Source organism: Triticum dicoccoides, chromosome 2B (assembly GCF_002162155.2).
Source record: "Triticum dicoccoides isolate Atlit2015 ecotype Zavitan chromosome 2B, WEW_v2.0, whole genome shotgun sequence".
Lineage (NCBI taxonomy): Eukaryota > Viridiplantae > Streptophyta > Magnoliopsida > Poales > Poaceae > Triticum > Triticum dicoccoides.
Window position 1 is genome coordinate 805,137,064 of NC_041383.1, and position 16,813 is coordinate 805,153,876.

General features: G+C 42.6%; 1 protein-coding gene across 1 annotated transcript; it reads right to left on the reverse strand.

Moving 5' to 3' along the window:
• Nucleotides 1–10,286: 10,286 nt before the first annotated feature.
• LOC119366462 (4-hydroxy-7-methoxy-3-oxo-3,4-dihydro-2H-1,4-benzoxazin-2-yl glucoside beta-D-glucosidase 1b, chloroplastic) lies at nt 10,287–14,404 on the reverse strand. The gene is made up of 12 exons (XM_037632202.1): nt 14,075–14,404; nt 13,838–13,907; nt 13,686–13,744; nt 13,420–13,495; nt 13,205–13,276; nt 13,025–13,112; nt 12,433–12,691; nt 11,996–12,329; nt 11,852–11,886; nt 11,511–11,613; nt 11,070–11,175; nt 10,287–10,950 (listed from the first exon to the last, which is right to left on the reverse strand). Exons 1-12 carry the CDS (start codon nt 14,348–14,350, stop codon nt 10,719–10,721), a joined length of 1,710 nt encoding a protein of 569 aa, XP_037488099.1. The 5' UTR covers nt 14,351–14,404; the 3' UTR covers nt 10,287–10,718.
• Between the last annotated feature and the right edge of the window lie 2,409 nt (nt 14,405–16,813).

The window sequence follows — 16,813 nt, forward strand, 5'->3', positions numbered from 1 at the left end:
TCTTCAAAAGCTGAAGACCAAACCAAACGGTTCGGTTACACATAATGCCCAGCTCTCCAAACACCTCCACTTTCTCCCAGTTGAACGTGTGATATTTCTTACACCGAGTCTTCTTGCCAAAGCAATCTTCTCCCAAAACAATCAAATATTTTCTTTACTCCTACTAGCACATATGCCCGTGCGTTGCAACGGAAAATTTGATATTTTGTGCAAGCATAATTTCCCACAATATCAGATTCACTATGAAGAACATGCTGCAATGCAACACTCGTTCTACAAAATGAACATAAAAAATACGTTGCAATTTAGCCGTGTTCATATTTTCTATGTCGGGCATAATCTCCCACTGATTTCATTTAAGTATTATCCCTTTTAATGGCATTTAAGTATTATCCTTTCATTAGTTACCATGACATCCTCATCTGTTTTAGTCGGGAATCAGATCCTTACTTTTCTAATTTAGTAGCCCCAACACATTGAAGCCTACAATTTTTTTAATTATCCTACCTTTTTACCTCAAATCCTTCATGTAAAATTTATTAAGATCACAATCTTTCTTTTATTTATTCCACCGGTTTACCCATAGTCCCTTCTTTAATTAGCCACGTCCGTTTAAATATTCTATTCAAGCCCACAATCCTTCCTTCATTAGCTCATTCACTTAGTTAGCTCGCTCTAAACATGATGATTGTCACTCGTATATTTAGAGCGAGTTTGGATTAGTAAATGTGAAAGACGCATAGGTCGTTTGTAGTTACATCGAAGAGCCAGACATGAGATCATGTGTTTAATTTCCACAATGTTGATTTAATTTGTCCCAATTATTTTTTGTGGTTTCTATAAAAGCCCATAAAAGGCCCATCAATGTACAAGTACCTGGCCCAAATCGCTTAGCGTGTAAACCAAACGAAAAGGACTAAATCAAACCAAGAATATCTATTCCCTTTAATTGTAGGTATAGATATAGATTGGCAAGCCATAAAAGGAAAGCATGCACAACAGTTTATATTTTCTAGACTACTTACTCTGGAGCAAAGCCCCGGTCCTTTATTCAAAACCAAATAGTATGTACAGGGGTCAAGTAGTCAGCTACATATACAAAACATACCTACTTACCTAGCAAAAAGGAAAACTAAGGGAGGCTGGCAATCTAAGCCAGAAGATTCGGCCTACCACAAGCCCTCACTCTACAAGAAAGAAGGGTTATATCATGTACAAATTTACAACACCATGAGCCAAAAATGGCATAGCTCCAAATGTCCTTCCATTTATGACAATCCAAATATTCCATTTCCAAGCAGAGTCAGCATAACCTCGAAGAAGAAAGGATGAGCAAACCTCATGTTTGCCCCGACAATGCATGGTCTGATCTCAGACCCATGTGCCGGATCTATCTGCATGTAATTCCAGATCCTAAGGCTGAACTAGCGGGAGAAGAAGAGAAGTCTGTAACAGATTACACATGGGTTTATTGCTCAAAGAAGCAGTGAGAAAATAGAACATGCCTCCAATGGATGCTAATTTTCCTTGCCAATATTCTAATCTTCAAAAATACATGCCATCATTAAAATAAATTTATGGATGGTTGAGCCTCTGAGGCTTTGAGGGAAGAATCCAACAACAAATATGCCCAATTTTTCCTTTGAGATTTGCTTTTTGCCCCTGACAAATACAGGCCATGAATCGTCCATACTAAATCAACATCAGAAAACAGGCACAAGGCTTGACTTTATAGATAAATCGACTGTGAGAAGAATTGGGAAGCGTAGAACCCTTCGTCTGGGCCGCATTGTATTATATAGAGATCATGTCGTGGCTTACAAGGTAGAGATCGACTAGGAGAAGAGGAGATGGATCATGGTTCGGTAGAGCAGGTTTAACATAAGTAGAGATAAGGGGAGATAAGATTACAAAGGTTTAAACTGCTCAACTACTCTCCTATCTCTACAAAACATATTCTAACATTCCCCCTCAATCTGAACCAAGTGAACTTTACCAAGGTTAAGATTGTTCTTGAAGTCATTCAACCTTCCTGTAGTAAGAGGTTTTGTGAAGCCATCAGCAAGTTGATCACCACTTGGTATAAATCGAATATCAAGTAGCTTGCGAGCTACTCTTTCTCTGACAAAGTGAAAATAAACTTCAACATGTTTAGTTCGTGCATGGAAAACAGGATTAGCTGAGAGATAGGTTGCACCAATATTATCACCCCATAACCTCGCAGCTTGTGGAGCCTTGATCCCAAGCTCATATAACAGAGTCTGTATCCACATCACCTCAGTTGTAGCATTAGCCAAAGCTTTATACTCGGCTTCTGTACTGGATCTAGAAACAGTGGCATGTATTCTTGCACTCCATGATATAAGATTTGTTCCCAGAAACACAACAAAACTACCTGTGGACCTTCTGTCATTAGCACACCCTGCCCAGTCTGCATCAGAATAGGCAGTAACAAGCAAAGACATGGACTTGATAATCTGAAGTCCAAGACCTGTTGATTATTTGAGATACCTTAAAATCCTTTTTACTGCAGTCCAGTGTGTTGTTCTAGGTCCATGCAAATATTGACAAACTTTATTGACAGAGTAAGATATATCAGGACGTGTAAGTGTCAAATACTATAAAGCACCAACAACACTTCTGTATTTTGTTGCATCATCTGATCCAATTGCTTCTCCACTATTAATTTTAAGTTTTTTTGAAGTTGAAATTGGTGTACTCATAGGTTTGCAATGTTCCAACCCTACTCTCTTGAGTATATCAGTGGTGTATTTTTCTTGTGTAAGAAGTATACCATCATTTATCTGTTTAACTTCTATGCCAAGAAAATAATGAAGATCACCTAAGTCTTTGGGAGCAAATTCCAACTTCAAATCCTGAAGCAAACAGATTGTAGCATGTGCACTTGAACTGGCAACGATTATATCATCAACATAAACGAGCACAAAAATAGTGATCTTATCCTTATGCTAAAAGAACAATGAAGTATCTGCTTTAGATGGTGTAAATCCAAGTTGTTGTAATTGCATGTTTAACTTGGAATACCAAGCTCTCGGGGCCTGTTTTAAACCATATATAGCCTTGTCCAACTTACAGACATAGTGTGGTGTACTTTGATCCTCATATCCTGGTGGTTGCCGCATGAACATTTCTTCCGTAAGAACACCATGAAGAAACGCGTTCTGAACATCTAGCTGACGTAGACTCCAACCTCTGGAAACAGCAATAGACAGTACAAGTCGAATGGTAGCTGACTTAATAACAGGACTAAAAGTATCTTCATAATCAATACCAAATCTCTGTTTGAAACCTTTGGCAACTAGTCTAGCTTTGTACCTGTCTATGCTTCCATCAGATTTTCTCTTTATCTTATATACCCACTTACAATCTATGACATTATGACCCTGCCTTGGTGGTACTAAATACCATGTTTTATTTTTCATGAGTGCATCATATTCATGATCCATAGTGTCTTTCCAATCTTTATGTGTAAGAGCATCATGCAAACAGGTTGGTTCTCCAATATGACTGAGAAACGCACGCTTAACTTTGTCATACCTGACCGTGCCATCGGTGTATTCCTTTTTCTTGATAATACCTGACTGGGATCTGGTGTACCGGCGCAGAAGTGCTGGTGACGCGGGCGCGGGCGCAGAAAATCCTGGTTCAGAAATTGGCGTAGGAGATCCTGTGGCGGACGGAGGCGCAGAAGATGGCGCAGAAGATCCCGGCTCCTGATCCGAGGAAGGTGCGAGATCCAAGGAGGATCCAGGCTGCATCAGCGCGTCGCTCTCGTCGGCTAGATCGAGGCGCGGGCTCCCGTCGTTCAGTGCGCCACGTGGATACGCGGTTTCCCCCGCGCGGGAGCAGGCGCGTGGGCTGGCGGGGTCCACCAGGCGCGGCCTGTCAGCCACATCCGCCGCGGGAGAGCTGGAGGCCACCGGATTGGCTGCATGGGAATCCAGCTCGGGCCGAGGACCAGGCGCAGTCTTGACGCGCGGATCAGCATGGGATCGCGCGCCGCTGCTGTCGCTGCCGCCAGGTAAATCAGCCTCGTGCTCTGCGCCAAGTTCGTCCTGTTCTGGACAGATAAAATCATAGCCTGTTTTTGCACAAATATCATTAGAACCACCGTTTTGAGTGGAATTTTGCACATGATCAGCCTTATGTAATTCACCCCCGTGATCGGAAAGAAGTTCTATCTCAGCACGAAGTAGGGCTCCGGTGTTTGGACGAAGTTTGGCAAAAGGAAAAAGAGTTTCTCAAACACAACATCCCGAGAAATATGGATTCGTCTAGTTGAAACTTCTAGGCACTTATAACCTTTGTGAAGATTACTATAGCCAATAAAGACGCATTGAGTAGAACGAAACTCAAGTTTATGACAATTGTATGGACGTAGGTTGGGATAGCAAGCACACCCAAATATTTTGAGAAAATTGTAGTCAGGTGTTTGATGATAGAGACGCTCTAATGGAGTGATATTGCCAATAACTTTGCTAGGAAGACGGTTTATAAGATAGGTGGCAGTGATAAATGCTTCGTCCCAATATTTGAGAGGCATAGATGCATGGGCAAGAAGAGATAAACCAACTTCAACAATGTGACGGTGTTTCCGCTCAGCGGAGCCGTTCTGTTGGTGAGCATGAGGACAAGAAACATGATGTTCAATGCCTATACTACGGAAGAAAGAGTTGAGTTTTTCATACTCCCCTCCCAGTCACTTTGGACTGTCAAAATTTTTCGATCAAAGTGTCATTCAACAAGTTTTTGAAACTCTTGAAATACAGAGAAAACCTCGGATTTGTACTTAAGCAAATAAATCCATGAAAATTTGCTATAATCATCAATGAAACTGACATAGTATTTCTTTCTACCAAAGGAATCTCTTGCATGTCCCCACACATCACTGAAAATAAGTTCTAAAGGAGCATCAGATACACTATTCGACTTGGGATAAGGTAGTTGGTGACTCTTGGCATATTGACAAGCTTCACAGACAGACTCACTATTTGAACTATGTGACAACAAGAGGTTGCCTTTATTGACTACTTGTTTAACAATTATCGAAGATGGATGTCCTAATCTTTGATGCCACCTTGCCAAAGAGGGCTTGATGACGGAGAAAACTTGACGACGCTTGCGACTAAGTGCTCCGGATGTGATGGGGTAGAGACCTCCAATGCATCTACCGTGATGAAGGAGTTCCCTCGTTGCCCGATCCTTGATAAAAAAGTAACGAGGGTGAGTTTCAAAGAAGACATTATTGTCATGAGCTAAACGAGATATGGATGCAAGATTTTTATCAGCTTGAGGCACATGAAGGACATCTTTGAGAACTAGATCACGTTTAAGTGTAGGGGAATTAATAAGGGCTTGACCAATGTGTTGAATATCCATACCTCCACCGCTTGCGGTGTGAATTTGATCGCCGCCGTGGTACTATTCACGAAGAGCAAGTTGTTCTAGCTCCCTTTGACGTGATCCGTGGCACCAGAATCCACGTACCACACCCCTTCTCCTCCATGTTCACGCATGGCCGCAGCAACATGCTTAGCATCGAGGACGAAGTTCTCGTCATAGCGATGCCAGCAGTCCATTACCTCATGGCCCGGCTTCTTGCAGAGTTGGCAGCGAGGACATGCTCGGGAAGAAGGAGGAGGGCGGCGGCTGTTGTTGTTGTGGAAGCCACCACCCCCGGCCCTGTTGTTGTAGTTGTTGTCGCCGCTGCGGGTGTTGGTGTAGCCAGCACTGCCGTTGTTGGAGTAGTCGGCGGTGCTGCGCCCGCGGCCGCCGCTGCGTTGCCCCTGGTGACCGCGCCCACGACCGCGGCCGCGAGAGACGGAGGTGGCAGACGACTGGCGGATGTTGGCGCCGTGAAGGAGGCTGAGGCGGGCGTCGAAGCTGAGGAGCTGACTGTACAGCTCTTGTACGGTGATCGGCTCCACCCGAGCGGCGAGGGCGGAGAACACAGGATTGTAGTCCATGTCGAGGCCGGCGAGGATCTTGGACACGATCTCCGGATCGGAGAGCATGGCGGCAGTGCAGGTGACCTCATCGGTAAGACTTTTAATTTTGCCAAGGTATTCTGCCATAGACATGTTACCTTTTTGAAGATTTGTGAGCTCAATGCGGGTGTTGATTGCTTGAGCTTGGCTTTGGGCAGCAAACATAGCATGGATCGCCGTCCATACTTCGGCCGGCGTGGAGAGCGTGGCGACCTGGGCGAGGATCTCGCGGGATAGGGATCCCATCAAGAATCCTTGGAGCTGCTGCTGCTGTGCATACCAGAGGGATCGAGCGAAGTTGACTACCTGTGTGTCCGTCCCGTCCTTGGTGATGGTGAGCGTGGCCGGGGGTGGCGGGCTCTCCGGGTTGAGGTGGTGTTCCATCTGGGCCCCCTTGATCTGGGGCGGCACTATGGCTTTCCAGAGAAGGAAATTTCCCCTCGTAAGCTTCTCTTGAGGTGGCTTTCCGAGCAGGGAGGTGTTGGTGGAGGTGGAGGAGGAGGCAAAAGCGGATGATGATGATGTGGTGAGCGTGCCCATGGTGCTGGCCGTCATGGCGGCGGTGGTGGTGGACATGCTGCTCGGTCGATGCGGTAGCTAGATGTGATTTGTTCCTGATCTATAGAGGAAGAGGCTCTGTTACCATGTGAGAAGAATTGGGAAGCGTAGAACCCTTCGTCTGGGCCGCATTGTATTATATAGAGATCATGCCGTGGCTTACAAGGTAGAGATCGACCAGGAGAAGAGGAGATCGATCATGGTTCGGTACAGGAGGTTTAACAGAAGTAAAGATAAGAGGAGATAAGATTACAAAGGTTTAAACTGCTCAACTATTCTCCTATCTCTACACAACATATTCTAACATCGACGAGCTCCACAAGAACACAATTATTGAATACAATGGTTCAGCAAAAAAGTGAAATAGTTCACCGGCCAACATCAGAAAACAAGCAAAAGGCCTCAGTTTATATAGATAAATCGACGAGTTCCACAAGAACATGATTATTGAATACAAAGGTTCAGTAAGCAAACATGAAATAGCTCGGGCTGGGGCAACAGCATAGGTAAGCCCAAAATAAAGAAAAAGAAAACAAACTACGGAGCCGGAATCTGGTGAGCCACCCTCCGGAAGCCAAGAAGGAGCCCATCCAGTCCTCCGTGATCCCGACGCCAAGCGAGCACCTGCCATTGCAGAATCGATCGAGGCTACTAGGTAATTCAACATCCCCGGCAGTGAGCTGAAACGGCCACATCCCTTCATTTTATTGCGTCCATCCGATTATTGATTTCTTGAAATTAACAGCATTGCCATGCATTCAGCATTGTTTTATTTATTTGAACATAGCACAACCATCATACGGAAACGGAAGCAGGCACGGCTGGCGAGTTATTGGTAGTCTTAAGCAAGACTTCTGGGACGGAGTTGAACTTGGCAAACCACTTGGCTGACTTCTTGAGCTTGCGCTTGTTGCTGTCCGTCTTGTTGATGTAGACGAGGCCGAATCGTGAGCTGTAGCCAAGGCTCCATTCGAAGTTGTCGATCAGACCCCAGGTGAAGTGGCCCCGCACATCCGCGCCCTGGCTGAAAACACACATACATGAAAGCGCGCTTAGCTAGACTTCAACCATGTGTCTGTGTGTATGTATACATGTGCATGCATGATAACATACGTAGTACTACCTCGGTCCTGGTTTATTGGTCCCTATTATATTTTGTGTCAAATTTGACCTTAGATTGAACTAATAAAATGTTCATGCATGTCATAAAAAATTATGCCATTGAAAACTATGTTCAAATACGAATCCAATGATATAATTTTTGTTGACATGCATTAACAATTTATTAGTTAAATCTTTGATCAAAATTTGACACACATTACATAGGGGACCAATAAACCAGGACCGAGGCAGTACATTACATTAATCAATGTGCTATTAGAGTAATGTAGGTAAGAGTGCAAAGTAAGTGAAACAAAAAAGATAGGATTTTAGTGTGGGTAGTTACTCTATTGCGTCCTTGACGGCTGAGATGTGGCGCTGGAGGTAGTCTAGCCTTTTCCAGTAATCCAATGGATCCGGCATGCTTTCGTCGCCTTCCACGTCAGCGATTCCTAAGTGCATCCAGGAAATCCATTTCTCTCCAAATCCCTTTTCTCTGAGTATATCAATAATTGTCTGATGTTCAATAGTGTCAAAAGCTTTCTCAAAATCCAGTTTAATCACCATCATCTCTTCTTTTGATTTATGACATTGATGGATATATTCATATGCCCAACCAAGGTAGTCCTGGATCATTCTAGCTTTGAGGAACCCATGTTGATTGATATGTACCATGTAGAGAATAATTCGTCATAATCTATTGGCCAGTAGTTTGGTAATTATCTTAAGTACTGCATTGAGCAGTGAGATTGGTCTGAAATCATTGGGTTAGACTGGCACTTCCTTTTTTGGAATCGATGTAATGAAGGATGTATTGATGCTTTCAAGATTTATATTACCAGCATGAAAATCCATGATGAGCTCAGTGATATCCACTTTAATGATGTCCCAATAAGCTTTGATGAACTCATTATTAAATCCATCAGGACCTGGAGATATATTTGTAGGAAGGTTTTTTACCACTTCATCAATTTCCTCCTGTGTAAACGGCTTCTCAAGATCTTGGAAGATCTCAGACTCAACACTATGTTCATATAGATCATTCAAATCAAAGTGCATTGTGTGACCATTAGATTGTCCAAATGTTTTTTTAAAGCCTCCCAAAGAATAGTTGTTTTCCTTCATGGTCAGTAATTTCCACTTGATCATCATTCAGAAGCATAACAATTTTATTATGTCTATGATTAATAGTGGATTTGGTATGAAAGAATTTGGTGTTCTCATCATCAAAGTTAACACATTTTATTTTTCCTCTTTGCTTCCAATAAATCTTGTGATTATTAAGTACCGTCAATAGGAATTCCTTCAGCATAGACCTACAATTCCCTTCAAATACTAAGAGATATTTATATTCCTCAATCAAGTCCCAGAGGAAAATACAAGCATTTAAATCCTCAAACTGCTTTTTAAGAAATGACAAACTCTTGGCCCACAATTTTAAAGATCTTCACAAATTCTTAAACTTTGCATTGATTATTTTGGCAGGCTCAGTGTAACCCACAGGAATATTCCAGGCTGCTTGAACAATGTCTTTGAAAGAGTTCTGTTTCAACCAATAATTTTCAAACCTGAATACCTTGGACTTGGGAATGCAGACCAAGCCAATATTCCACAATACACAATGTTTATTTGCAGACCAATTTCAGAAGTGTCGCTTCTATTCATTTCCGTTCTCTAATCTACTAGTAAATTAAGTTTGAACCGAGAACTGAACCTAAATTTCGGTCCACCGAATCTTTGGTTAGGAATTTTCCCAATGACCAATCGGCCATCCTTTTTTGAAAACCGAATTTCTTCAAAAGCTGAAGAACCGAACCAAACGGTTCAGTTACACAGAATGCCCAGCTCTCCAAACGCCTCCACTTTCTCCCAGTTGAACATGTGATATTTCTTACACCGAGTCTTCTTGCCAAAGCAATCTTCTCCCAAAACAATCAAATATTTTCTTTACTCCTTTTGGCAAGCCATAAAGGAAAGCATGCACAACGGTTTATATTTTCTAGACTACTTACTCTGGAGCAAAGCCCCGGTCCTTTATTCAAAACCAAATAGTATGTACAGGGGTCAAGTAGTCAGCTACATATACAAAACTTACCTACTTATTACCTAACAAAAAGGAAAACTAAAGGAGGCTGGCAATCTAAGCCAGAAGATTCGGTCTATCACAAGCCCTCATTCTACAAGAAAGAAGGGTTATATCAGGTACTCCCTCCGTTCCGATTTACTCGTCATGGTTTTAGTTCAAATTCCATGACGAGTAAATCGGAACGGAGGGAGTACAAATTTACAACACCATGAGCCAAAAGTGGCATAGCTCTGAATGTCCTTCCATTTATGACAATCCAGATATTCCATTTCCAAGCAGAGTCAGCATAACTTCAAAGAAGAAAGGATGAGCAAACCTCATGTTTGCCCCGACAATGCATGGTCTGATCTCAGACCCATGTGCCGGATCTAGCTATCTGCAAGTAATTGCAGATCCTAAGGCTGAACTAGCGGGAGAAGAAGAGATGAAGTCTGTAACACATTACACATGGGTTTATTGCTCAAAGAAGCAGTGAGCAAAGAGATCATGCCTCCAATACTAATTTCCTTGCGAATATTCTGATCTTAAAAACATTAGAAACAAGCACAAGGTCTCACTTTATATAAATAAATCGACGAGTTCCACAAGAACATGATTATTGAACACAAACGTTCAGCAAGCAAAAGGGAAATAGTTCGGGCTGGGGCGGCAGCACAGATAAGCCCGACATAAAGAAAAAGAACACAACCTACAGAGCCCGCCGGAACCGGAAGCTGGCGAGCCACACCCTCCGGAGGCCAAGAAGGAGCCCATCCAGTCCGCCGTGATCCCGACGCAAAGCGAGCATCCGCCATTACAGAATCGATCGAGGCTACTAATTCAACATCCCCGGCAGTGAACTGAAACGGCCACATCCTCCCTTCATTTTATTGCACCCATCCGATTACTAATTTATTCAAACTAACTGCATGCCATGCATCCAGCCTTGGATTATTTGTTCGAACATAGCACCACTTCGTTCTCCATCATACAGAAACGGAAGCAGCTGTCATGGTTGCGTTGTTATTGGTAGTCTTAAGCAAGGGTTTTGGGACGGAGTTGAACTTGGAGAACCACTTGGCCGACTTCTTGAGCTTGCGCTTGTTGCCGTCATTCTTGTCGATGTAGACAAGGCCGAACCGTGAGCTGTAGCCGAGGCTCCATTCGAAGTTGTCGATCAGACCCCACGTGAAGTGGCCCCGCACGTCCGCGCCCTGGCTGAAAGCACACATACATTTGAGTAATCAGTGTGCTATATTAGGGTATGTATGTAGGTAGGTAGGTAAGAGTACAAAATAAATGAAAAAAAGAGGTAGGGTTTTAGCGTGGGTAGTTACTCTATTGCGTCCTTGACGGCTGAGATGTGGCGCTGGAGGTAGTCTAGCCTCTTCCAGTCATCCAATGGATCCGGCATGCTTTCGTCACCTTCCACGTCAGCGATTCCTGCACACACACAAGTTAGACGTAATCCATCACACTTCCTTTAAAAAAAAACCTCCCATGAACCATTACATCATATCTCCATGGATTAGGTCCTTGTCTGATTTGAGGGAACTAGTGCCACTCGAACACAAAGATTGTTTACAGATTAGTGTGTGTCAATCTTCATGAGGATTAGGGTAATGAGGATCATGGAAATTTGACTAGTTACTTTTGATGTCAGATTTTCAACCTTTTTATTAACGGCAAGTCAACTAAAGTTTGATATGAACCGATGACTGGTCATTCGATTACTACAAAATCCAATGCTATATACACACACACATATCACTACTTACCGTTCTCAGTGATGAAGACGGGTGGGTTTCCGTATTTCTCCTTCATGATCAGAAGGAGGTCTGTTAGGCCTTTTGGGTACATGTAGATCCAATAAGTCCCGGTCTGCAAATGGATGTCCAAACTTTTAATTAGTAACGAGAAAAAACTTCAGATTTGTTTAAGCTTTATTGCAGAAACAAAGCATTATCATGTCTATGCCACTTAACCATTTTGTTCAAAAGTTTAACTAAAGTCCTGGCTGACTAGTTCTACCATAAGATTTTGGTGAAAATAATCTACATTATCACTATCATCATATATGTCGTATGCAAAATTAACCAGGTAGTAGGAAGATACATACTATAGGACCGATGTCATTCCCATCACTTCCTGTAGCTGCTCGAACAGAAGGAAAAAAGTCCAGGATTAGTATGAGAACATCAAATTTCTGAAAGGATCTGTAAAGTATACTAACTAAGGTTTGTCCTCAACCATATTTTCTTACTTTCTGAACTGGCGTAAGCGTCGTCGGTGTTCAGCGTTGGCGTAAAGTCTGGTGACATGTCAACATGCTTGGAGAATCTGGAGGTGTAATAGTTGAGCCCCATGATGTCACATGACGACGCTAGTTTCTCTTGCTCCTCCTTGGTGAACATGGGTAGACGATCTCCGATCAGTGATCTCATGGAGAAGGGGTAGTCACCACGAACCACTGGCTCCAGGAACCATCCCATGTTGTAGTCAATGGATCGTTCCCGGGCCTGGTCGTCGAGGAAGGAGTCTTGGTATGGCTCGTAACCCATTACGTCAAAAGCCATTCCTATTTTGGAATCTCCATGCTGCAGTTGGTTCGTCAATATAAATAAATTAAATATACAAGTAGATACCACTAGTTGTTACTTGTTTACTAGATAATGTATATCTCTCTCTTTGTGTATGTACCATGTTGTAACGAGCTTTGAACAGCTGAACAGCCTCAGCATGAGCTAGGAGGATGTGGTGACCAGCAGTGTATGGCTCTCTGAGCGAGTCTCCTTCTGGGACGGCACAATCCATCCCCGGCGAGCACCTCCCAGGAGCATGAATCCCCTCTCCATAGGAGAAACAACAATATGTATGTGGCTCGTTAAAGGTGAACCAGTTCTTCACCCTGTCACCGAAGTTCTTAAAGCACACCTCGGCGAATTGTTTGTAATCATCTCTGAAAAAAAAAATCAAACCCGAAGGATGTTCAACAAAATTGTTTCTTAGCTTAACAATAAGTAGTTATGTTAGTTTACTGATGCATCATTGAATGACAGTACAACATTGTTTGTGATCTGAAAAGAAACGTTTTTCTACTCATGGTCCACTAATGGCCTTCATCCAAACCAAATAGTGTATAAGCAAAATCATATATAAAGTAATCTTGTTCAAATCGAATTTAACAATATTATAGTTCGTAGTTTTTGTACATATCGTGATTGCAATTACTGATCTTTCTTCAGAACCATTTTCTTACAAATCAATGTACTGTTGTTTGCCGCATACTTACACAATCTGCCTATTTAAGAAGCCGCCGTACTTGTCTTCCAGTGCTTGAGGGGTGTCCCAGTGCCAAATTGTAACATATGGAACTATGTCTGAGTTTCAAAAAACAAATAATTATTTGTGCGAGCTCTTGTGAGTCTGACTCATTAAGCACTAATCAAACAAAGAAAAAAAGGGTTTTCACCGTTATCTATGAGCGAGTTGATCAGCTTATTGTAGTAGTCGATGCCTGCCTGGTTTACTTTTCCCGTCCCATCTGAAAGCCATAGTAAACATGTGCTGAAATTAGGACCCAAATATTACAACAAGTCTTATCGGCTGCGTCTAATTTGTAGAGGACATCTTTATTGTTCCTAACTTATTCACCATACAAAATATACATGGTTATTTTGTATTTACCTGGCAGTATTCTCGACCAAGAGATGGAGAACCTATACACTTTCATGCCCATGTCCTTGAGCGCTTTGACATCCTCCTGTCAGTCATAAATGATGACATGAATAATGATGACAACATATTATCATGCATATTTCTATTTTTATTAGAAGTGCATATTCCAAATGGTTTTTCAAAAAAAAATGCAACGACATAAAAACAGTCCTGTCATAATTGAGATTTGTTAGATTTTTGTTTGGAAAAACCATTGGTCCCGTCAGAGTACTTACTTCATATAGATGGTAGGAGTTTGCTGCAACGTCCCCATTGGTCATGTCGGATATGCGCTCTGTTCATATATATACACATGAAATTAAGGAGAAGGACGCACGATAGACTAATATGAGTATGTTTGTAATAACACTGAAAAGGTATATGTTACCAGGATATGTGTGGCAGAAGTGGTCCCAAGTGCTTGGCCCCTTGCCATCTTCATTCCAAGCACCTTCAATCTACACGGATGACGACATATATAACATTTTGTGCAATCGAACAAACCACTAAACATGCATTTTGACATCATGTTTTCCCTTAGGTATTTGTTATCATTGAAACAGTTGACACCATTATTTTATTTTAAATTAACAGATATAAGGTTGTGCAAGAAAATAATTAGTACCTGGTACGCTGAAGTGGAGGCACCAAATAGGAAGTCCTTGTCGAACCAGTCCCTTTTAGGGATTTGCCACGGCTTGAGCTTAGTGAACACAGGCCCAATGGGCTCTGCTGGCTTTGACGGTGTGCCTGCCCTGATGGTGAGGTTACAGAACCTTCCCTTGCTCTTCTGTGATGAAGCAGCAGACCGGAGCCATAGGTTCTCACTGTTGCGTCCTGCACGGCTTCTAAGGCTAAGGTGGGTGGTGGGATTCAGGGTAGCAGCAGCAAGTAGAGCCATCTCTTGCTAGCAGCTGGCTGGAGTGTTGTGAGCAGCTTGAGGAGTGAGTTCCCTTGCAGGCTTATGCATCTATTTATAGATGAGGATGGAGAATCTGTCAAGTGGGCGTGGTGGTGGGATGATAATGAAGCTGCGGCTGGAACCCTAGCTAAGACACAAGGCAGTTGGCTAACCTGGTGGGAGCTCTTTGTAACTTACCACTGGGCATTCCTGCAGCCCACCCCCAAAAAATATGGCAGAGGAACATATCCTTCTGCTGGGTCAAATGCAACAAAAAAAATGTGTTTTGTACATTAACTAAAGAGAACAGTGAAAAGTTGTGCCTGTAGACATTCGAATGGCACACATATAAACTTGAACACACAAAGTTAAAGAGAAATTGCCAAACTGTTTTCTTTAAATATCAATCTCTCTACCCCAATAGACATGTTGAAACTCTTCTTATCTTAAGCTAATTAACAGTAGTGTCAAATCTTTACCCCCACGTAGTGCCTGTAAAATTTTTTTCTTCGAAAAGGGACACTTTATTACTTAAAAGGTTTATAAGCATTACACCCAGCCTCTGCATAACTAAGATGCACACAACCAACAAAGTCCTCACGGCAAGCCAAAATAAAAGAAGAAGGTGAAATAGAAAGAAGAATATTTGTATAACACCTAAATCGTAGGTGGCCCAATTCTAAGATCATGCTGCCACCCATGTTGGGTGAATGTATCCCTCGCCGTAGCCCCCAATCGTGTACACACCTCCGTAAACAGGTCTCGATTCTCCACTCGCTATAGAGAGGACCATAAACGAAGCATCTCGGTACATCTGTAGGTAACTTGCATAAGAGAAGTACTTTTATCGTTAAAAACCTTATCATTTCTACATAACCAAAGCGACCAAATCACAGGAAGCGCTCCCACCCTAAGAAGAATTCTAAACTTGTGATCAATACCATGCAACCAGTTGCCAAATATATTAGCAACACTACAAGGAGGATACAAGCTAGAAGCTATTTGGATGACTGACCATATAGAACGATCCAATTTACATTGAAAGAATGAATGCTTTATTCTCTAATCATGCGAACAAATGTTTTCTTGTAGTGCCTCTAATATGTCCGGAAACAATTTTCTACACACATTCTTGTGGGGCGGCTGCCTTATGTTAGGCATTGTTGCCCACTAGGAATGATGTGGTTCTTAACAATAATTGTGTTTTGTTTCATACCTTATGAAGGTTATTCATGCATGTACGCGATGACCCCATACTTGGTCTATCCTGCACAGCACTGAGACCTTTCTATGATGGTGTCTACCCGACTGGAGCATACGGTCAAGGAGGTTTTCTCCCTTCATGATGGCGGTGTAATCTCCAGATATGATCCACCCCACCTTAGGTTGGACTCTTTATTATTTTTGTAAAAAGGCATTTTATTTTTGGTTGTGTTGGACGTGTTGGCTGCGTGCATCGTGCTATGTAGAGGATGCTTTTTAATGTGGTTGTATCACCTTGATATATCAATTAAATGAAATGTCCTTTATAGAAAAATAACAGTACACAAAAAGCATGACTTGACTCTACTTCCTATAGAAAGTACAAAATATATATGTTCAGCTAGAGGACCTCGACACTATATGTTGCAAGTATTTCAGAAACTTGTTGTTCACAACTTTTATTGCATCACTCCAGTTAGCTTAACTTAGCGGCGTGGCCCGATGCTAGCTCTGCCCCTGATCAGATCTATTGTCTTTCCTAAAGAAATACCCACCCTTTTCACTTCAAAATCTTACATTCTTAAGAAGTTGCTCCCCACTTCTACCAATTCTCTCAACATGCACGCTGTCCATGTCAGCTTCATGCCATGTCACCAATTTCCACAACGGCATGCATTTTGTTTGCAGCCGTTAAGACATGCAACCTTCCAGCTCAGCTTCCTTTACTTCGGTCTATGGTCTGGGCCGCAATATCTTCCACGCAAATGATGCAAAAAGAAACGGATGGTTCTTAATATCCCCACTATCTCACGGCCCTTCAACTTAATATCCCCACTATCTCACGGCCCTTCAACTTTTCCATGTACGTTTAAGAAAGAAAAAAACTTCTCCATGTAAAGAGCAACCCAAGAGGCGTTGAGCAATTATTTTCACCTTTAAATACCTCATTAGACCACAGATGTTGCATGCCCGTCGTCCCCATTCTTCTCACACAACGTCTTCCTAGATAGCAACGATTCATTGTTGAGGTCGGTTTCTCCATAAAAGACTGGAGATGATGGAGATGGAGACACCAACGAGGGAGTGAGGCATTGCATGCATGTCTTCCACCATACCGGCCAAGTTGGATGGCCGGACGCGGAGACGCGGCTGCCACTACTGATTATGTTGCCGATGCCATGAAGCGTGGGGTGAAACCATGAAGCGCTCAATCTAAGCCATCCGCCCCGCCTTCTACCGAAGCGTCATATGCAACACAAC